This window comes from Poecile atricapillus, chromosome 17, assembly GCF_030490865.1.
Source record: "Poecile atricapillus isolate bPoeAtr1 chromosome 17, bPoeAtr1.hap1, whole genome shotgun sequence".
NCBI classification, from domain to species: Eukaryota; Metazoa; Chordata; class Aves; order Passeriformes; family Paridae; genus Poecile; species Poecile atricapillus.
In genome coordinates this window covers 11,167,139-11,189,424 of record NC_081265.1, presented here as the reverse complement: position 1 = coordinate 11,189,424, position 22,286 = coordinate 11,167,139, and the positions used below count along the sequence as shown (strand labels likewise).

At 59.4% G+C, this 22,286-nt stretch overlaps 1 protein-coding gene across 1 annotated transcript; it reads left to right on the top strand.

Moving 5' to 3' along the window:
* The first annotated feature begins 116 nt into the window (after positions 1–116).
* Positions 117–21,908, top strand: ARHGAP44 (Rho GTPase activating protein 44). Its single transcript, XM_058852639.1, has 19 exons — positions 117–988; positions 9,050–9,089; positions 9,493–9,597; positions 9,713–9,789; positions 10,960–11,071; positions 11,356–11,432; positions 12,090–12,207; positions 12,810–12,878; positions 12,950–13,031; positions 13,887–14,014; positions 14,254–14,365; positions 15,202–15,283; positions 15,603–15,683; positions 15,765–15,878; positions 16,028–16,119; positions 16,330–16,510; positions 17,088–17,105; positions 17,362–17,583; positions 21,003–21,908. The coding sequence occupies exons 1-19, from the start codon at positions 561–563 to the stop codon at positions 21,016–21,018; spliced, it is 2,154 nt and encodes a 717-aa protein (XP_058708622.1). The 5' UTR covers positions 117–560; the 3' UTR covers positions 21,019–21,908.
* Positions 21,909–22,286: the final 378 nt, after the last annotated feature.

Sequence of the window (22,286 nt, the reverse complement as noted above, 5' to 3'; positions counted from 1 at the left end):
CGGTGCCAGCGTGGGCAGAGCCGCCCTTTGGGGGCTCCGCGCCCCGGGCAGAGCGGGAGCATCGCCCCAGCTCCTGCCCGGACTCTGCAGAGCTTGGGGGGCACAAAGCGGCCGGGTAGAGGGGGCCCCCGGCTGGGACAGGCTCCTGCTCTCCTGCCCGGGGCTGCAGCCGGGTCCTGGTCCGGCTGTCCCGGCCCTGCCCGGGGCTGCGCTGCCCCAGGGACTGTTCAAAACTGCCCCAGCCCCGTGTCCCGAGCCCCAGAGGCTGGACAGCAGAGATGGGGGTGCTGGGGTGGGAGCCGGGAGCTGGAAGGGCTGCGGGAGCGGTGCTGGGGCCGCGGGAACTCTGGGGAGCTGCCAAAGGATGCCAGGAGATCCTGGGGGATGCAGGGGCCGTGCCAGGGGACGCCGAGGTGATGTGGGGCGAATGCCAGGGATGCTGGAGCGGCGCTGGGGCCGTGTCACGGGACCCGAGGGGATGCCAGGTGACGCTGGGCGTGCCAGAGGGATGCCGGGGGGACGCCAGGTGATGCCGAGGCCATGCCGAGGGATGTTGAGAAATGCCGGGGGGATGCCGGGGCCACGCCCAGGGATGCCGGGGTGAAGTCAGAGGACGCCGGGGGGGATGCCCGGCTCCAGGTTCTCTCCAAGACCCCCCTCCTGCCCGGAGTGCCCGCCGGGGCGGGCGGACCCGGACTACATTTCCCATGGCCGCCGCGGCCGGGGGCGGTGCGGGGCGGCGCGGGGGGCGCGGAGCGCAGGCGGAGGCGCGGAGAGGCGCAGGGGCGGCGGGGCCCGCTCGGCCCGGCTCGGCTCGGCTCGGCCCGGCCCGGCTCGGTGCCGGGCGGGGATGCGGGAGAGGCGGCCCGCGGCCCCCGGCCCCGCTGCCCGCCCGCACCGCCCGCACCGCCCGCACCGCCCGCACCGCCGCCACGATGAAGAAGCAATTCAACCGCATGCGCCAGCTCGCCAACCAGACCGTGGGCAGGTAGGGATGGGATGGGATGGGATGGGATGGGATGGGATGGGATGGGATGGGATGGGATGGGATGGGATGGGATGAGGGTGGGGACGGACCCTGCCCAACCCAGCCCTGCCCACAGCCCCCATCCCGCACCCTGCCTGCTCCCGCCTGCCCCGCCGCACCCTCACCTGCCCGTTCCCAGCTCCCTGCCCGCTCCCTGCCGGCCCCAGCGCCCCAATGCCATGTGTCCTGCCTGCCCCACTGCCCTGGTCCTGCCCCTTCCCTGCCTGCCCTACTGCCCCTACTCGCTGCCTGCACTCTGGCAGCCTCACTGCCCTCATCCCACACTCTTCCCGCTCCCTGCCCCCGCCCTGCCTGCCCCTCCTCCCTTCCTGCCCTAGTGCCCTGACGCTGCACGTGTGCCACTGCCACCTCCTGCCTGCCCCACTGCTCCTGCTCCGTGCCTGCTTCCCTGCCTGAGCCCCGCTTGCCCCACTGGCCCTAATCCCACTGCCTGCCTGCTCCCTGCCTACCCCACAGCCTTCCTGCTCCCTGTGTACCCCTTGCCCTGCTCCCTGCCTGAGCCCTGATGTTATGAATGCACACCTCTGACACCCTCTGTCCTCACTGTGCCCCTGTCCCTGCCCCTCTCCCCGTTCTCTGACTGCCCCACTGCCCCCATACCCACCCCTTACGTCCTCCTTGCTCATTCCTTGCCTGCTTCCCTGCCAGTTAACCCCTGCCTGTCCCCCTACACCTGCCCTGCCCTGCTCCCTGCCCCCTTTACCCACTGCTCCCTGCCTGTCCCTCTGTCCTGCCCATCCCCTCTGTCCCATGGCTGCGGGGACACTCTCTGGGCTCCCCAGCCCCATGCTGTGGGGTGCCCCACTGCCCCCAGCTCCCCCGGCACCCCTGGGTGGCCCTGCTGGCCGTGTGGCTCTGGAGCCGGAGCTGTGCCCACGGGAATGCCCACGGGAATGCCGTGTGTGCCGGCACGGCCAGGCCTGGGTTTGATGGTGGCTGTTGTGTAATTCCTGGAGATTTTGCAGCGGGGGGGGGAGGAAGAGGATTTATTTCTTTTCGCTTCCCGTCCCGGCGCTGGGGCACTGGCACAGCTGGAGCGGCTCCGCATCCCCTCGGCATCCCCGGGGCTCCTGCTGGCACCCCCCGTGTCCCCCCGTGTCCCCCACGGCGCCGGGGGCGCGTCCTGCTGGCTCGGGCAGGCACGGGCTGGGATGGCAGCGGCCCCGCCTGGGCTGCGGGAATGCTGGGCAGCTGCGGGAGCGTGGGCAGGGAACGCGGCTCCAGGGCTCTGCTGTGCGAATCGGCACAGGAGCCGTGCGGGAGCGCGGGGTGGGAATGTGGAGTGGGAATGCGGTGTGTGGTGAGCATGGGGTGCGAGTGGTGCCAGAGTGCGGTGTGGGGTCCTGGAACAGGAGCGTGGCACCGGGAATGTGCGGGACACGGTGCAGGAGCCGTGGGTGCTGTGGGGCCGTGGCACCGGGAATGTGGCACTGGGATCGGGCTGTGGGAATGTGGGGATGTGGTGCAGGAGCGCCGGGAGCCCGGCAGTGCCTCCCGGGGGGGAGCGGCAGGGGGGCGTGGGAAGGAGGCTGCTCTGGGGACAGAAGGTGAGATTTTCCCGTGGCGTTTGCGCAGGTCCAGGTTCCCACTCCGGACCCTCCCAGGGGGTTGGACACATTCCCACCCTCTGGGAATGAGGGCTACACGGGGGGCTGTCCCTTGGTCCCCCGCACGGCATGGGAGACGTGAGCTGGGCACTGCTGCCATCCCTGGCTCCCAAATGGTGCCTCTGCCAAGGCCAGGAGCACCCTCCTTCCCACATCCTGCATTCTCCTGGGAATGGGGCCGGGGGCTCGGATAACCCCCTACTAATCCTCTTAGGGGATGTGCTGGGCAGCTGGGAGGCTCTGGAGGTATCCAGGGCCGGCAGTGGGATGCTGCCCCTCTTCCCTGGGATGGGGCACCCGGAGCATCCTCAGGGCTTGGCTGGAGCTTGCAGAGCATCCTTGTTCTCATCCCGGCTCTTCTGGCACCCACCTCAAGGTGCTTTTCCCTCTTCCCACTATGGAGTCCTGAGCAGTCCTCTCCAGACAGCCAGAATCAGGAATAATGGATAGGATTAAGGAATAATAGATGAAAATAGGGAATAATAGGTGGAAGTAAGGAATAACAGATGAAAACAGAAAAATAAAAGGAAATGGGAAATAATACATGGAAATGTGGAATAATACATAGAAATCAGGGGTGATTAATGAAACTGAGGTATAATTAATGGAAATAAGGAATAATTTATGGAAATAAGGAATAAAAGTAGAACCCTGGTGTTTTGTCTCCCTGCAAGAGGCTCACAGGGGGACAAGCACCACAATCTTTGGGGCTCTGAGGGGTGTCCCTCCTCCTTGTCACCAAACCCCAGCAGGGTCCCCCTGCAGCACCAGCACCCTGAGTCTGGGATTGAGGGTCACCAGGATGGATCCTGTCCTGGGCTGAGGGCTGTGCTGACATGGGGGCTGTCTCTTGGGGGTATTGCTTCATTCCAGGACAGTGGGACAGCAGGGACATCTGCTCAGGCCCCCCTGCAGGGTGTGCAGAAAGGTGTCCCAGCCCCTGGTGGCTGTTCCTGCTTTAGGTGGAGCGGTTTCCATAAAAAAGGGAAGGAGAGAGGGGACTGAAGAGAAACTCCTCCATGGGTCAGCAGGAGCCAGAGGGGGCAGGCAGGAACAGCCCTTTGTCCCTGAGAGGGGGACACACAGGGACCAAGGTGAACAGGAGACTCAGGGCTTGGGCCAGGACTGGGGCCAGGGCTAAGGTCAGGGGCAGGACTGGGGTAATTAGGGTTAAGGCAAGGCTTAGGCTCAGGCTTAGGGTTAAGGTCAAGGTTAAGGCCAGGATAGGTTCAGGATAAGGATCAGAACCAGGGAATTATTGGGGCAGGGTGGAATCAAGGTCAGGGTCAGGGCCAGGGTCAAGTGAGGAAGTGACTGTGTCCTTTCCAAATCCAACCTGGAGCTTTGTGTCCCGGCTGCCACCACCAGGACCTTCCCGGCTCCCCTTGGATGCAGGGAGCCAGCACAGAGCCCGTTCCCTGGGAGAGCAGCAGTTCCCACAGGAGCTGGAGTGGAAAGTTGGAACCTCTGCTGGACCCTGAGCATGGGGTTTAGTTTAGTTTAGTTTAGTTCAGTTTAGTTTGTTTGGGGTTTTTTTTGTCATTTCACTTAACAGAAAGAACTGGGGATGCTCAGCCCAGCCCAGACCCACACTTGGTACCCAACCTTGGGAAGAATTCCAGTGCCAGTCCGTGAGGGGCAAGAATATTTATCTCCGTGGGGTAGAAAAGGGGAAGAGAAACCAAGGAGTGGCAGTAGAACATCCTGAGGAGGTTTCCTGCGAAGTGTGTTTGTCCTTATTTGTGTTTGTCCGTGCTGTCAGGAGGTCCCGCCTGGCTCCAGGCAGTGGCACAATGGCACCAGGGTGTCACCTGTCACTCCAGCGGCCCCAGCAGAGCTGGGAATTTCCCAGGATGGGCTCTGTAGGGATTTTTTCCCATGGGGATTAAGCCAGGCACTTGCAGCCGCGTGCAGTGACACGCTGGGTTCCCCAGAGGCACAGGGGGATGGAGGACAGCAGGAATGGTGGTGGAAGCTCGGAGGGGTTGGATTTTTCCTCCTCGGCCTTTCTGAGAATCCCACGCTGTGACCCCCATCCCGGGGGCAGTGGTGCCATCTGGGGCTGGATGTTGCCTCAGTGGCTCTCGGGGAGATGCTTTTCCAAGCCCCAGGACGGCCGCACATCCAGACAAAGCCTTTAAACACCGAGGGTTTATTCCTGGTGCTGCAGGAATATCCGACAAGAGAGAAAGACATTTTCTTCTGCTTGCACGAAATAAGGGCAGAGGGAAATAAAAGCACCGCCTGGGATTTTCCCAATGGGATTTGCAGGAGGGAACAACAGCCTGTAAATAGCTGGGTTCCCCATCTGTGCTTCGGGGTGCCGGTGACTCGCTGTCAGCAGAACCTCCTGGGATTTCGGTTCTGGAGCCGGCAGATCCCGGCAGCCCCGGGGATATTTTTATCCTCCTCGCAAAGCGGCAGCTCTGACAACCTGGAATATTCATGGAGCGGGCTGAGGGTTTTGTCCCTGCTCCAGCAGCCTCGGGGCTCTGCGTCCTGCAGGGGCTTCTCCACGGTTTCTAAATGGGGATGGAAGCGTGGTCGGGATGGGGAAGGAAGCTCCAGGAGCAGAGGGCCCCGAGCATCCCTTGCCAAAGGGATGCCTGCACAGAGCTCGCCTTGCCAGGAAGGGGCAGGAGATGAGGACGAGCGGCTTTTCTGCCTTGCAGACTCTGTCCCCCATTTTGCTTTGCTTCATTCGGTTTTCCCAGCTGTGGGCAGGATGGTTGGAAGCTGCTCCAGCCCTCCCTGCCTGTTCCTCCTGCTGCTCCAGCCCGGCTCTGCAGCCGCGGGCAGCCGGGCTGTCGCTTGTGTCACCCGCGGGCAGGACGCGCCGGGGACGCGCCGGGGACGCGCCGGGGACGCGCCGGGGACGCGCCGGGGACGCGCCGGGGACGCGCCGGGGACGCGCCGGGGACGCGCCGGGGACGCGCCGGGGACGCTCCGGAGGAGGCTCCAGCGGGGCCGTGTCCCCGCGTCGCGCTGGATGTTGCAGTCGGAGTCATTTCCCGGGGGAGCTGAGCAGCTTTGAGGATTGATTTGAGGATATCAATATTTGATGTTTTGCTTCTTGCTGCTAAAAAGGCACCGGGAAAAATCCGCGGCTCCGCTGGGGGTCGGCGGGAGCCGGGTTTGAGCCGCCGGGATCCGTGTCCCCAGGGAGGAGGTGGCCGGGAGTGCTCAGGTGGCGGCAGAAGGTGGGGACAGCGTGGCCTTGGATCAGAATCCAGCCTGGATCACGGAGCCCAGCGCTTCCAGGGCTGTGGGGGACACTGAGGGGCTTCCTCCTCCCTCTGGCAAACTCAGACGACGCTTTCTTTACCTGGGGGCTGGGAATAAACCTCATTCCCTGACCTCCCCTCTGGGCTTTGGGAGCTCGAGCGCCTGGAATTTTCTCCCAGGCACCAGAGGGAGATGCGGCAGGACCAGGATGGAGCCGGGCGCTGTCCCTGTGTCCGTGTGGGATGTGGGACAGCCCCACCCTTGGGAATCAGTGCTGCGGGAACAGTACAGACTTGGCAGGGTGTTTGTGCCTCTCTTCCAGCCGTGGAACTATTTTTAGGCTGGAGCAAGGGGAAATCAGGGAATCAGCATTGGTAATTATATAGTGATTAAATATTTATGGGCAGGCTGCAGCGAAGGGTGGCTGGGGCTGGGGTCAAAGGGGTGTTTAGGCAGGAGATGGGGGAGAGGGGATTTTTGAGGCACCATGGACCTGCTGTGCCTCTGGAGAAGAATCCCTGCTCCTGCCGTCTCCACACCGCGCCTGATGCTTTCACGTTCAGAGATAAATTGCCATGAAATCCTTGCTGTGCTCAGAGTTTTGCTGGCTCAGGGTCAAATCCAAGGCTGGCAGCTCCCTGTTGCGGGGGGCCGGAGCACCAGAGTGGGATGGTGATGGATGGTCCAGCCAGGCAGAGGGGCTGGCACCAGGAGATGCTCCAGGGAAGCACCGGCTCTGCTGCACCTCCCCAGGTCAAGGCTTTGGAAACTCATGTGTTTATTTGAGAGTCAACATGATTTGCTTGATTGGTGTTGATTTTTGCTGGCAGCAATGAACTTGTGTGGCAGCAAAAACCCGAGCACACCGTGGCTGCACCCCCACTCGTTGGCTTTAGCTCTCCGTGGTCATTGTCCCTTTTCCAGCTGCCTGCAGGGATGGAGTCTGGCTGCTGACTGAGCAGGGCCCGGGTTTGTGCTGGGAAAACGGCTCAGGGTGGAAATCTGGAGGGGAAGCGGGGGAGCAGGATTTTATTTGCCAAAAGGGAAGAGGAAAAGCGTTGGGAGCTGGGAATGCTGGCTGCCTCTCCAAGGGATGCTCCTTCGGGATGCTCATATGAAGCTCATATGGAATGAAGTTCTGGGGACTTAGGGACCAGACAGGGAAATTGGGGTGTCCCTGCACCCCTCTCTTGGTAGGCACAGGGACCATCACCTGTCCTTAAGTGGGACTTCTTGGAGCAGCCCCTTTGCTTATCCCGATCCATAAAATGCTGCAGCCTGGCTGTTCCCCCCTTTTCAAGCCAGATTCCTCCCTGGCAGGCTCCCCAGCCCATGGGAACACCCCAGGATGCACAGGGCTGGCACAGGGGGATGCTCTCTGGTGAAACCACAGGGATTGCTCTCACTGAGGATGTGCTTTAAAACATCAAGACCAGATTTTTGTTATTCTCTTTGAAATGTGGTTTTCTGCTTCCCAAACACACCTCAGAGCATAGCACGGGTTGGGATGTGGCTGCTGGGAGAGAGACCTGCCCATGGGACCTGGGATGTGCAAATCCCACCCATCTCCTGGCTGGGAGAGGAGAAAACACAGAAAAAAAATCCCTTTTTCTGTTCTAGTGAGGAAGTGATTCCTGGGGAGTGAGCAGCAGGGATGTGCCAGCAGTGCCTCACTCCCTGCCACCTCCCACTCCTTCAAGATGCTAAAAATATCCTGAGCCAGGGACGGACGTTGTGGCTGTGCCTGTGGATATTTGCTGCTTTTTTCCCTGTTTGTGCTAATTCCGTGTCACTTCCAATCCTGTCTAAATGAGAGTGAAGATGATTCTCAGAGGAGGAGGAGAAGCTGCTCAGCTCCCAGGTGGGCAGTGCTCCTTAGAGAGGTTCTAATCTATTTCAATAACCAATTTTTAAAATTAAAATAAACAGGGTTTGTTTAATTCAATTGTTTAAAAATTATTTTTAAACCACTTTAAATGCTGTGACATTTTTCGTGCCCAAAGCAGATTTAATGCTGTTGGTTTGGGAAGGGCTGGCACAGGGTGCCCAGAGCAGCTGGGGCTGTCCCTGGATCCCTGGCAGTGCCCAAGGCCAGGCTGGACATTGGGGCTGGGAGCAGCCTGGGACAGGGGAAGCTGTCCCTGCCATGGCAGGGGTGGCACTGGGTGGGATTTAAGGGCCCTTCTAACCCAACCCATTCCATGATTCTGTGATTTGCTCTTTCTGCAAGGCTTTGGGTGAGATGTGCTTGTGCATGAGCCACTCCTGTGCTGCACTCACTGCCTGAATCTTTCTCTGTGTTTGCTTATTTCTGCTGTTCCAACACTTCCTTCCCTCTCTCCAATCTGAGAATCCAGCTTGGATGTCAGGAAGGGACCTGGTTCAGGAAATAAAGGTGTTTTCAGGATGACAGCACCAAGCCCTCGCTGTCCCCTAACAAACCTTTAGGGACCAATTGGCTGAATCACAGCTCTGCCCCAGCTCAAACTGACAGAGCTCGTTTTTCCAACTGAAAGGATGCACTGAAGTTTTAAAAACCCTGGGAAAAGGAATAAATGATCCAGATGTGATGGTTTAAATGAGCCTGAGCAGCTGTGGTGCTGGGGCTCTGGATGCTGTGGGTCCACGGGCTGAGAATGGTGGGTTTGTGTCTCCTTCATCCCATCGCTCCTCCCTCAGGGAGGCAGTGGCTGCCACGGGCTCTGGAGCTGTAAATCCGTCTCCAGCAAGCAGCAGGAAGGGGTCTGGAGAGGCCTGGGCAGCAGCTGCCACCTCCCATCCCATGGCTGTCCCCGTGTGAGGAGGCTCAGCCCTGTGGATGCGCTGTCCTTGGGATCCGGAGAGAGCGCAGAGCCCAGGGAGCCTCACCTGTGCAGACACAGCGCCTCTCTCCACTGGCTCCTTCTGGGAATCTCACATCCCTGTTTTCCTGGGAGTAATGGAAAAATAAGGGACAGATGAGAGGCAGGCTCTGGATTGGTGTGAGCCATGGAGGTGCTCCATCTGTTCCTTCTTTAGGAGATGAGGTGATGGCTGGTGGGAGCAGAGATCCTTAAAGCCGCCCTGCATCCTGATGGAAAAGCCCATCCCGGGTTCTGTGGTGTGCATGGGACGCTGCTGCGTGTCCCACCTGCTTCACCAGCGGTTCCTCTCCTTTCTTGTCTTGCAGAGCTGAGAAGACCGAGGTGCTGAGCGAAGATCTGCTGCAGGTGAGGTTCCCTCAGAGCCATCCCAGGGTGTCCATGGGTGCCTGGGCACTTCCTGTGGGGCCTGCATCCATCAGCGGTCCCAGGTGATGGGATCTGTGGGGGACGGTGATCCCACAGTGATGAGATCCTAGGTGCTGATGGGATCCCTGGTGATGGGTGATGGGATCCCTGGAGATGATGGGATGGATCCCTGATGATGGGATCCCTGGTGATGGGATCCCTGGAGATGACAGATCCCTGGTGATGGGATCCCTGGAGACGATGGGATCCCTGGAGATGATGGAATCCCTGGTGATGATGGGATGCCTGGTGGTGGGATCCCTGGAGATGATGGGATGGATCCCTGGAGATGGGATCCCTGGAGATGACAGATCCCTGGTGATGGGCTGCATCGCTCCTGCAGGTGGAGAAGCGGCTGGAGCTGGTGAAGCAGGTGTCCCACAGCACCCACAAGAAGCTGACTGCCTGTCTGCAGGGCCAGCAGGGCCTGGACGCCGACAAGCGCTCGGTGAGGGCGGTGGGGCGGGGGGCTCCGCGATCCAGGGATCTGGGAGATCTGGGGATCTGGGGATCCAGGGGGATCCAGGGGGATGCAGGTGCCAGCGCAGCCCATCTCTTTGCAGAAGAAGCTGCCACTGACGACGCTGGCGCAGTGTCTGATGGAGGGATCGACTGTGCTGGGGGACGACTCCCTGCTGGGGTAAGGGGGGTTGGGGCTGGCCCGAGGGCTGGGAATGTGCTGGGAATGTTCTGGGAATGCACTGGGAATGCGCTGGGAGTATGCTGGGAATGCACTGGGAATGCACTGGGAATGCTCTGGGAATGCTCTGGGAATGCTCTGGGAACGCACTGGGAATGCTCTGGGAATGCACTGGGAATGCACTGGGAATGCACTGGGAATGCACTGGGAATGCTCTGGGAATGCTGCTGCTCCTTGTCTCTGGTTCTGGATAATGAAGATTCACTGCTGTGTTGGAAGGGCTGGGGGGATCTCGGTAGTTAATTCTTCTCCTCCTTGTATGGGCTGGCGTCCTGTGATCATACAATGTAATTTGCATATATAGGCATTTATATTTATTTTTATATCAATTTTTATATATGCTATATATTTCTATTTGAGTTATTACTATTTACTTGTATGTTATTTATCCTTATTAATATATTTACACTTGTACATTTTATGTATTTCTATATTGCAATTTATATAGTTACAAGTTTTATTAATATTTTGTATTTATATGTGATTTATTATTTATATATTTTATATATCTATATTTATTTATGTAGATATTTAAAGTCCGTACAATTTCAGACTGACCTAATAATAATATATAATAAAATAACATCAGTATATACATAATATCAATATATAACATAATAATATAGTTAATATGTAATAATAATAATATATAGTATATAATAAAATATTATATAATATATAATATATAATATATAATATATAATATATAATATATAATATATAATATATATTATATAATATATTATATATTATATATAATATATAATATATAATATATTATATATTATATATTATATATTATATATTATATATTATATATTATATATTATATATTATATATTATATAATACTAAAACATAACATAACACTAATATATGACATACTATATAGTCATAATACAATGATATAATATTTTAATTATTATTATATCATTAGAATAACATAATCCTGCAATACTTGAGGAATGAGCTTTCCTGACAGCCCGGGTGCCCAGGGCCCCTGGCTGCTGCCCTTCCTCCCCGCTGTGCCCTGGAGGGGCCGCTGGGTGCCCTGACCCTGTGGGTGCGGGGCAGCCCCACCTGGCACAGCCCCTTACGCCTGGCCCTGCAGGAAGATGCTGCGGCTGTGCGGGGAGGCTGAGGACAAACTGGCGCAGGAGCTCATCCACTTCGAGCTGCAGGTGGAGAGGGACGTCATCGAGCCGCTCTTTGTGCTGGCTGAGGTGAGCCAGGGTCCTGCCATGTCCTTCTCCTGCCCTCATCCAGCCTGCCTTCTCCTGGAGCTTTGGATCCCCCAAGGCTGCTCCTCTCAGGTTCTGGGGCTGGGGCTGGTGAGGTGTAGCACGTTCCAGGTGGGACACGTGGGAGGGATCAGCTGGGCCATCTCCCTGAGGGTGTTAAATTAAGGAGCTGCATCCTTACCCAGCCAGCTTGCCCCAGTACGTGACCCATCGCTGGCCACCTCTGCAGGGGTGTTCACCTCCTCCTCTTCCATGCGCTGCTGCAGGTGGAAATCCCAAATATCCAAAAGCAGAGGAAGCACTTAGCGAAGCTCGTGCTGGACATGGACTCCTCCAGGACAAGGTAGGAAGTGCCTCCAAGTGCTTTATAAGAAATAAACATTCCTAGGCCGTGGGTAGCTCCCAGGAGAGCAGCTCCTGGGCCCCCGGCACCGCAGTTCCCTTGGGACAAGGAGTCCTGGCTGTGTCTCTAGGCCTCGAGTCAAGCTCTGCAATGAGCCACAATTTCTGCTCCTGTCCACAGAACACATGGATTCCTTTTCCTTGCCTGCCCTTTGCAGCAAAAGTGTATTTTTTTTCTGGCAGAAAGGGTTATTTTGTACTTTTTTCCCCTGTCTTGGTGAGTTCTGATGCAAAGAGCCAGGTGCTCCTGCCCCTGCAGTGGCACCGAGGGGAGCTGGGGTGACTTGGACACACTTGAGTTGTCCAAGCCCCCACTCCAGCATGTCCTGGGAGAGGTCTGAGAGGTGTCCACAGTCCCCAGCATCATGTCCACGCTCTCCCATCCCCTTCCTCTCTCTTCCCACCACTGGATGTGTCTCCTTACCCTGCTGAAAAGAATTCCTTCCCTGGAGCCTGGTGTGTGCAGCGCTGTGGGGATGGGGTTGGGAGTGGGTGCTAAATTCCAGCTGGGATCATCTCCGTGCCACTCAGCCCTGGGGACCGTGGTGGCCCTGCAGGGACGTGGTCCATGCTCTGACCGTCCCTGTCCCTCCCGCAGGTGGCAGCAGTCGGTGAAGTCCTCGGGGCTGGCCAGCAACCTGCAACCCTCGGGCGCCAAGGCCGATGCTCTAAGGGAGGAGATGGAGGAGGCAGCCAACAGAGTGGAGATCTGCAGGGTACTGGGGCTGCTCCTGGCTCGGGGGTCTGTGCTCCCTGACTGGGGAAAGCTGCAGCCTCTCCTCTCACCCTGCTCTGCATCCTCCTTCCCCCCAGCCTGGGCTGCCCCTCCTCTGGTGCCCAGACACAGCACAGGGGCTCTGGTTGATGGTCCCCAGCCAAGCTGGACATCCCCAGTTGGTCTGTCCCCATCCTCCACATCCCACAGAACTGGGGGGCGTTCCCATTCCCTGGGAACTTGTCCTGGCAGAGCTCAGCCCTGAGAACATCCAGCCCTGGCACTGTTAGGGACACTTCTCCACCTTCTCTGTGCTGGGTTTATTCCCATCATTTTCAAGTGCTAAGCGGGACTTTCACCCCCTTTCCATGGGACAAGAGGGAGCCCAATCTCCTTTCTTTGTGCATTTGGGGGGACCTGTACCCTGCTCAGGCTGCAGTGGAGGGGGGCTCCTGAACCTCCCCTGACACACTAACCTTAACCCTGTGCCACTCTGGCTCCCGCTGGGACCAAGCTGCTCCCTCCTGGTGCCTCGGGAAGGGCCGGGGTGGTGGCTCCAGGGCAGCGGGGGAGCGACAGTGACGGATCCTCTGCCCCCCGCAGGACCAGCTCTCGGCTGACATGTACAATTTTGTGGCCAAAGAAGTCGACTATGCAAACTATTTTCAAACTGTAAGTGCCAGCCGCACGCAGGGCTGTGCTGTGGCCGGCGGTGCAGTGACCCCGGTGCTGTGTCCCCGCAGCTGATCGAGGTGCAGGCCGAGTACCACCGCAAATCCCTGGCGCTCCTGCAGAACTTCCTGCCACAGATCAAAGCCCAGCAGGGTGAGTGCCCACAGGTCTGTGCCGCTCCCACAGTCACACTGAGAGCCTGGGACAGGCTCTGTGACAGGGCAGGGACAGCTGAACACCCTTCCTTTGCTTGTCCTGCCTGCATTCCACCTGTCCCGGTGGGAGGGGATCCCATCCCGCTTGGTGGGGGGGCAGGATCCATCTGCAGGGAGAGGGAGAAACCTGCCCCAGCAGTGTGAGGGTGGGCAGGCCCTGGCACAGGGTGCCCAGAGCAGCTGTGGCTGCCCCTGGATCCCTGGCAGTGGCCAAGGCCAGGACTTGGAGCAGCCTGGGAGAGTGGAAGGTGTCCCTGCCCATGACAGGGGTGACACTGGGTGGGCTTTGGGGTCCCTTCCAACTCAAACTGTTCTGGGATTAGGGGGGGCTTGGGAGGTCTCTCTGGGGCTGCAGCATCCAGAGGCTCTGGGCTGGGAGCTCAAGGTTGGGGTGAGCCCCAGGCAATGGCCCCAAAAGCAGCTCCTTCCCTGGCCAGGGCTCCTGGTGCTGCTGTCACTGCAGCAGGGCAAGGAGGGATTTTCTCTCTATCCCACAAAATATTCCTGCCTTAAACCGTGATGGAAGAGGAGGAGAATTTTGCAAAGGTTTGCCTACTGGAAAATGTCATCCAACTCCTTTGAAATCCTGTGATGGCTGGAAAATATTTTGTTTGGATTACACTTTCAAAAGCACTTCCCAAGCTGCCCAGGCCAGAGGTGCAGGGTCCTGTTCTCCTAACAACACCCATACCAAGTATTCTGCTGCCAAAACTGTGACCCAAGGGCCTTTTGGGGAGGGGCTACTGGGCCTGGCACCACCCTCCCTCTCCTCTGCCCCCTCTGCCCATCACAGAGGCATGGATGGAGAAGCCCTCCTTTGGGAAGCCCCTGGAGGAGCACCTGGCTGTCAGCGGGCGGGAGATCGCCTTCCCCGTGGAGGCCTGCGTGACCATGCTGCTGGAATGCGGGATGCAGGAGGAGGTGGGTCCCTGCTGGAAGGAGGATACAGGAACAGGAGGGTCCCTGCTCGGATGGGGATGCAGGAACAGGAGGGTCCCTGCTGGAAGGGGGATGCAGGAGGTGGATCCCATGTCCCACCCTTGCTGGGTGTGATGGAAGAGGCCCACGGGTGTCCCCAGGGCCAGGGTGAGGAACTGGGGGGCTCCAGGGACATTCCCAGCCCCAAGCCTTGTCCAGCACTCTCCGTGTCCTCTACCCAGGGTCTCTTCCGGGTGGCTCCCTCGGCCTCCAAGCTGAAGAAGCTCAAGGCTGCCCTGGACTGCTGCGTGGTGGATGTGCAGGAGTACTCAGCTGACCCCCACGCCATCGCAGGTGGGGCTCCTCAGGGTGGGGTGGCCCTTCCAGGCACCCTGCAAGGGCACCCTGAGGGGGATCAGTGGCACCAAGTCCAAATGGAGATCAGGAACCAGTGGTGCAGTCCAGGGGTCGATGCTGGGTCTGATTTTGTTCAATTAATTTTATCATTAATTAATGGCTTAGCTGATGGGGCAGGGTGTCCCCTCAATGAGTGGGCAGGTGACACAACCTGGGGACAGTGGCAGCCCCAGGGAGTTACTGCCATCCACAGGGACATGGCCAGGCTGGAGATGAAGAAAACAGGGATACAACCATCATCCAGTCACACTAATGAGGGTGATGCTAATGAGGGTGACGCTGATTAGGGGGTCTCTGCAGGAGCAGGGAGTGGTTGGGAAGATTCATGTTAACATCAAACTTCCCATCATCTCTCACTTCTTCTGGGGAGAATTGCCACCCCAAGCACAGATCCCAGTGCTCTGGAGCACTGGCTGGGTCCCCATGGTGTCCCTGCTCCCTCTGGGAATGGGACAGGCACAGGGTTGAACCCTCCCTTCCCAATGGGAGCCTGTCCCAGCACAGGGAGCTGGGAATGTCCCAGGCAAAAACCTGGGAAAACACCTGGGGGAGGGAACTGGGAAGGTGCTAAGAGGGACTGGGGGGTGACAAGGTGGGTGCTGGGGGTCAGGGGTGCCACAGGCTGCTCCAAGTCAGGGAGCCCAGCAGGTGCTCTGGGGTGGGTGGGAAGGCTGGGGGGGATGTGAGTCCCAGCGCCCAGGAGAAAAACCACTTGGTGCCCAACAGCCGGTGCCACCCGCAGTGCCAATCCCTGTGTCCCCTGTGTGCCACAGGAGCCCTCAAGTCCTACCTGCGGGAGCTGCCCGAGCCCCTCATGACGTTTGAGCTGTACGAGGAGTGGATCCAGGCCTCCAAGTGAGTCTGGGACATCCCCCCATTCCTCTGTGGCATGGCTGGGACAGCCCGGGTCCCTGTGGATGGTTTGAGGCTGTTCTGGCACAGTTCACAACGTTTGGGATGTTTCCTCTGGGCTCTGGAAGCCATGGAGTGGTGAGAGGTCCAGCATCCAAAGGGTTTCCTTCTCCCTGGGACAGGTTTTGGGGCTTCTTTTACTTAGATAATGTTGGTGTCAGCCTGAGGGTCTTGCAGGGTCTGCAGGGGTGGGGCTGGCAGGGACCACAGCCGCAGGGCAGGGTGGGAATGGGGAATAACATCCTCTCCCACCTCCCTGCAGCATCCCAGAACAGGAGAAACGGCTGCAGGCTCTCTGGAACGCCTGCGAGAAGCTGCCCAAAGCCAACTACAACAACATCAGGTGAGCCTGGGGCCAGCAGGACGAGGAGGGCACACAGAGGCTGTGACCCATGCACTGACCCATTTGGGATCTGCTTTCCAGGTACGTGATTAAATTCCTGGCCAAGCTGACCGAGTACCAGGATATGAACAAAATGACCCCGAGCAACGTGGCCATCGTGCTGGGGCCCAACCTGCTGTGGCCACAGGCAGAGGGGTGAGCACTGGCTGAGGGATGAGGGGCAGATCCTGATGGGAATCCTGCTGGGAACCCTGCTGGGAACCCTGCTGGGAACCCTGCTGGGAACCCTGATGGGAACCCTGCTGGGAACCCTGCTGGGTTGCTGAGCTGCCGCCCCCCTGCAGGAACATGACGGAGATGATGACGACCTTGTCACTCCAGATCGTGGGCATCATCGAGCCGCTCATCCAGCACGCGGATTGGTTCTTCCCGGGAGGTAAGGTGTGCCCGCGGCCCTGGGACAGCTGGGCTTCCTGGCACCTTCTGGGGAGGGGGCTCCGAGCTCCCAGGTTTGGCTTTGCCAACCCCCTCTGCTTGCTGGAGCTCAGGCAGGGCTCTGGCCAGACTCAGCACAGCACTCCCCCGAGCATTCCTGCAGTGCCTTCCCTCCCTGAGGACACCCCCCCAACATCCTCTGTCACCCCAGACATCGAGTTCAACGTGACTGGGAACTACGGCAGCCCCCTGCACGTGAACCACAATGCCAACTACAGCTCCATGCCCTCGCCAGACATGGACCACGGCGAGCGCCGGCAGCACGACCAGGCCCGGCGGCCCCTCAGCGTGGCCACCGACAACATGATGCTGGAGTTCTACAAGAAGGATGGGTAGGAATGCTGCTGGGCTGGGGAGAGGGAGAGCTGGCTTTGACACTGTCCGGGGCAGCAGATGACTCTCAGCATCACCTTGGGGTGGAACTGAGCTGCTGGAGGTTGGGTGGTCCCAGGGTGGAGGGACCCCCCTGCTCTCCATGCCAGGCTCTTGGGGGTGCTCAGGTGAACCCAGGGCTCCATGCCTGCCCCCAGCCCACTGCCCACGGGGTGACACTGGGGCTGTGTCATGCCTGAGACAGATGTCCTGGTGTCCTCAAGGTCTGTAGGATTTGCTCTGGGGGAAAGCTCCCAATTCCCAGCCTCTGCATGTCCCCCCTCCGTGACACCTCACAGGGACCTGAAACAGCCAGGTGGGCTCCAGAAAACACCCAGGGCTCTGCGCATCCTAAAAATGTCCCCATTTCCAGAAAATAGCCCAGGCATAGCCTGGTCCCTGCTCAGCCCCCCCTGCCCCTACTCTCAAAGCCACTCAGCCTCACAGCTCCTTTGCCCAGCAGTGACCTCTCTTCCTGTGCACTGTCCAGTTTTGGGGGGGTTTCACATTAATAATCGTTTTTTTCTGCCCATGCAGCCTTAGGAAAATCCAAAGGTACCGTATCCTCTGCAGGCTGCTGGGAGGCTGCTGGGAGGCTGCTGGTGCCTGCTGGTTCCTGGGGAGGGAGAGGAGGCCAGTGGGTGACACAAACCCATGCCATGCTGCCACCCCTGCCCTATTGTCCTGTAGTTTCATTCCCAGCGGTTTCCCGGTGGAAGAGGCATTTTTAGGGACCCCGAAGGAGTGGCAAGGGGGTGCTGGCAGCACCGTCCCACCGGGTGGGTGCTGACCTCCATCTCTGTGTCCCCAGCATGGGCGTCAGGGTGATGGACACCTCGTGGGTGGCTCGCCGAGGCACCTCAGCGGGGCGCAAGGCGACCTCGGCCCCCCCGGCCGCGCAGCCCCCGGCCCCGCCCGCCGAGCTCCCCCCCACGCCCCACTCGCCCATTCCCGAGCAGTCGCCGGAGATTTCAGCAACGCCCTCCCCGCCTCCCACCAGCTTCGGCTTCCCCCCGGCAGCCGAGCGGACAAGGTAAGGCCACCGGCAGCCCGTGTCCCCAAGCCGGGCATCCTTCCCGCGAGTGATGCCAGCAGGAAACAACCTGACGATGCAGGAGAGGATGCTCAGCATCCCCGGGAGAGGAGCAGAGACCTGCGGGCAGCAGGAGAGGATGCTCGGCATCCCCGCATCCCCCACCGCATCCCCATCCTGCCATTCCCATGAGAACCGTGCTGCCTTCTGGGATTTTCCTTGCCCGGGTCTCGCTGGGCTGTGGTGGAATTTGGGCTGGAGGTGCTGCAGGAAGGTGCAGAGAAAACCCTCAGGGAGCCCAGCGCTTTCTGAGACCTTCGTCTGCCCAGGGTCTGAGTCCGACTTGGCTCATGTGGGAGAAGGCGCCTAAATCCCACTTTTCTGCCCCAAAAAAGCAGCAGAGCCGGGCTGGGGTGCTCGCACTTGGGATGGGGCTGCCCCGGGAGGGTCGTGCCGGGGGATTCGGCACCGTGGGGGCTCCCGCACCGCTGCCCTCACCGCCAACGCTGCTGCTCTTTGATGAATTTCCCCGGCTTTTGTGTTAGCTCTGCCGGTTTTCACGGTGCTTCTGTACCTTTGCAGCAGGACTGACCCAGCAGCTGCCTGGCGCAGCGGCGGCCCCAGCGCCCCCCGGCCGGGGACCCCCCGAGCCCCCGGTGCCCGCTCTGGCCGCAGCCCCCCCCCGCTGCCCGCGCTGCTCCCCGCTGGCCCCGTGGCACTGTCCCCCCCCGGGCCCTGCTCTGCCTCCCCTCCGCGCCCCCTGCCCGGGACCCCCGCCCGGCCCCCCGAGGGAACCGCGGCCCTGCGGGCTGGGGGGGCCCGAGCGGCGGGGGCTGAGGAACCCCGGGGGCGGCGGGAGGGGGACACGGGGTGAGGAGCACTGGGTGTGGGAAGGAGCTCACGGCTCTCCCTCTTCTTCTTCTTCTTCTGCTGTTTATTTTCAATTTTCTTTTTTATTGCTATGGCTCATCTTTTATGGTTTCCTTTTATTTGATTTTGGGATTTATTTTTGTTTTACTTTTAAATCATATTTGTCATGATTTTGAGTTTGCTTTGTTGATTTCACATTTGCCTTTATTATTTAATTATTTTGTATTTTTTTGTTTTAATTTTATTTCTAATTCTTCGAATGTTTGCTCTTTGCTTTTCATTGGTTTATTTTTATTTTTCATTTATTTTCATTTAATTTCACTTTAATTTTACTTTTATTTTTATTATTTGCCTTTTTATGCTTGAAACTTTTCCTTTCCTTTCCTTACCTTTCCTTTCCTTTCCTTTCCTTTCCTTTCCTTTCCTTTCCTTTCCTTTCCTTTCTTTCCTTTCCTTTCCTTTCCTTTCCTTTCCTTTCCTTTCCTTTCCTTTCCTTTCCTTTCCTTTCCTTTCCTTTCCTTTCCTTTCCTTTCCTTTCCTTTCCTTTCCTTTCCTTTCCTTTCCTTTCCTTTCCTTTCCTTCCCTCCCTTCCCTTCCCTTCCCTTCCCTTCCCTTCCCTTCCTTCCCTTCCCTTCCCTTCCCTTCCCTTCCCTTCCCTTCCCTTCCCTTCCCTTCCCTTCTTTCCCTTTCCCTTTCCCTTTCCCTTTCCCTTTCCCTTTCCCTTTCCCGGGGTTTTCCCTTTCTTCCTTTTCTTCCATTTCTTTTTTTTTCCCTTTCTCTTTCCTCTTTCTTCTTCCCCTCCCCGCCCCCCCCCCCCGAATTTTGCGAGGTTTGTTGTTTTTTCTTTTTCTTTTCCTTCCATTTCTCCTTTTCCTTTCCTTCCCCTTTCCCTGTTTGCTCTCTCCTCCCCCTGCCCGTTCCGTGCTCCGTGCCCACCCCAGCACTTTCAAGCCCCCGGAGCTGTCCCCGGGCCGCCCCCCGTCCCCGCGGCCGAGCAGAGCCCGCAGTCGCTGCGCAAAGGTAGGAGGGGTGCGGGCGGGGGCTGGGGGTGCCGTGTCCCGGGGTGCCCCTGACGTGTCGCTGTCGCTGTCTCTGTCCCGCAGGGGCCAAGAAGCTGGCGCCCATCCCGCCCCGGGCGGCGGCGGGGGAGGCGGCCGGGGGGCAGCCGTCCCCGGCCAGCCTGTCCCCGACCCCCCCCAGCACCCCGTCCCCGTACGGCCCCCCCGGAGCCCCTCCCGGAGCCCCTCCCGGAGCCTCCCCCGGAGCCGGGCCGCCCCCGCTGCTGCCGTCCCCCGCCGCCGCAGCCCCCCGGGCCCGGGCCGCCCCCAAAGCGCGGCCGCGCCCCGCGCTGCCCCCCCCGCCGCAGCCGCCCCCGGCCGCCCCCGCTCCCCCCCAGCCCCCGGAGCCGCCCCGCCTGGACACCGCGGGCCCCGGGGACGGCGCGCTCACAGGTAACCCCGGCGGGGGGCTCCGGGGGGTGACAGAGTGCCCAGCACGGGGACAATGGCCCTGAGAAGGCAGGACAGTGCCCTGGAAGGTGGCAGCGTTCCCCAGGAAGGTGACAATGTCCCTCGAAAGGCAGAACTGCCCCTAGGAAGTATATGATGTCCCCAGGAAGGTGATGATAGCCCAGGCAAGGTAGTACTGGCCCAGGAGGGTGCCAGCATCCCCCTAAGGGTGGCCATGTACTCAGGAAGGTGGTGATGCCCCTGGCAAAGTGGAACTGTCCCCAGGACGGTGGTGATGAGCCCAGGGAGGTGAGGATGCATCGGGAAGCCGGCTATGTCCCCTGAGACGTGGCAGTGTCACCAGGAATGTGCCATCCCCGGGAGCTGTGCTGCTGTCCCTGCTGCTCTGCTCTCCCTGGCCCTGGGCTGTGTTGGGGCCGTGTCCCCCCGGAGTCCCTGCGCTGCTGGAGGGGGACAGCCAGGGGGACGCTTTGGGAGTGCCAGTGGGCACTGGGGACAATGGATGTGTGTCCCGTCTGTCCCCCCATGCCTCCTGCATGCCCATCCTGCCTGTGAGGGGTCGGACAACGTGAGTGGCAGTGAGGGGCTGGTCACAGTGTCCCCAGGGGCTGTCACCTGCCTTTGGGTGGCACAGGCATCGGTGTGGCTCTGCCCACACATTGCTGTGGGCCTGGCAGGGCATCCTGGCATGGATGCAGCCCTGACATCACACCCTGGCATCATCCCTGGCTCATCACCCCTGGGCAATGTCCCTGAGCTGGGCAGGAGTGGCAGAAGAGCTTTTTCTGTCTGAGGGGGTTGCTCTGCTCTCAGCAAGGAACACGGTGACACCGCCTGCCTGTGGCTGTGGTCACCCTGTCACTTCACACGTGCAGCTTCACCCTACGGGTGCCCTGGGAGAGGGGACAGTGTCACCTGCGCTCGGTGGGATGGAGCTTCCCGGGACCCGGGCACTGTGTGGGGTCACCGCCCTGGCTCGGGTGAGCTCCGCAGAGCAGAGGGCGGCGGTGACACCCTTGGTGGTGGCACTAACAGGATGCCAGCCCCGGTGGGTGTCCCCATCACTGTGCCCTCCCGCAGGTCTGCTCCGTTTTGAGGTCCCCTCCCTCCACGTGTCGCCGGACGCCTCCCTGTGCCGGGACCCGCCCGAGGCAGCGCAGAGACTCTCGGGGACGAGCCTGACCCCGCGGCAGGAGGAGGAGGAATCGGAGAGCACAGCCCTATGACAGTGTCCTTGTCCCCAAGCTCATCCGTGCGGCACGCAGGGGCCAGCACCGGCCGCCGGCACCGAGGGCCACAGGCCAGTTTTGGGCGGCGAAGGTCCCAGTTTGGGGACGGCCGCTGTTCTTTAGTTCATTTTTGTTCGCCTTATCCAGACTTTGCCTTTGAACCGGGTGCCTGCCTCCCCCGCCCCGCAGCACCCACGACCCTGCGGTGATGCCACCACGTCCTCCGTGCCCCGAGCCGGGTGCCACTGGGTGCTGGCCAGGTGACAAGGAGCTCGCCGGCGCTTTGCAGTGGGATTTCCTTTCTTCGGCTTCTTCCCCCTCCGCTTGTTCGGGAGCAGGATGGGACCTGACCAGCAATAACCTGGGGATTCAGGATGTGCCCCCCCCATCTCTCGGGGTGCTGGCGGGGAGGAGCACGTCCCTCAGCACCCGCTGTCCCCGGGGGTTGGTGGCTTTGGTCGTGCATGCACAGATAACCTTTTATCCTTTCCAGAGAGAGAAGATCTATATATATATATATCTATATATCGGCAGAGATATATATATATTCTATATTTGTATAGAGAGAGAGAAATTATAGAGAGATTTGTTTTATTTGGAGCCATTCCCGCCCGGCCGGGGCGAGAGGGAGGATGGAAATGGCAGCGCTTCGCCCCCGCCCCGCTCGCGCCGTGCCCCCCGCCCCAGGTGGGCACCGGGGGGCACCAGCACCCCAAAGCAATCAATAAATCCAATAAATCCGTGTGCCACTAGCTGAGAACTGCCCGTCAGCACCAGCCTTTGCTTCCTGCCCCAGCCCTGGGGGGAGGCTTTGGAGGTGGAGAGGATTTGGGTGATAAAGCGGTGGTTTGGTGTTTTATAGGGAATATTATGGCTCTGGTGCCATGGGATGGGGCAGGGGCAGGACTGAGGGGTCACCACCCTCTCCCAGCTGCAGCTGTGGGGTGCAGAGCAGTGGGGAGGTCCTGTCCTTGTCACTGCCAGCATCCATGGGTGCCCCAGGGAAACTGCCACACCCAGGGTGTCGAGTGGCTGGGTGACAAGGAGTGGCAATCCCATGCCACAAAGCAGGGCCACAGCCAGGGCAGCAGTGGTGGCACAGCAGGGGCCTTGGCCTGGAGCAGACTCCAGCAAA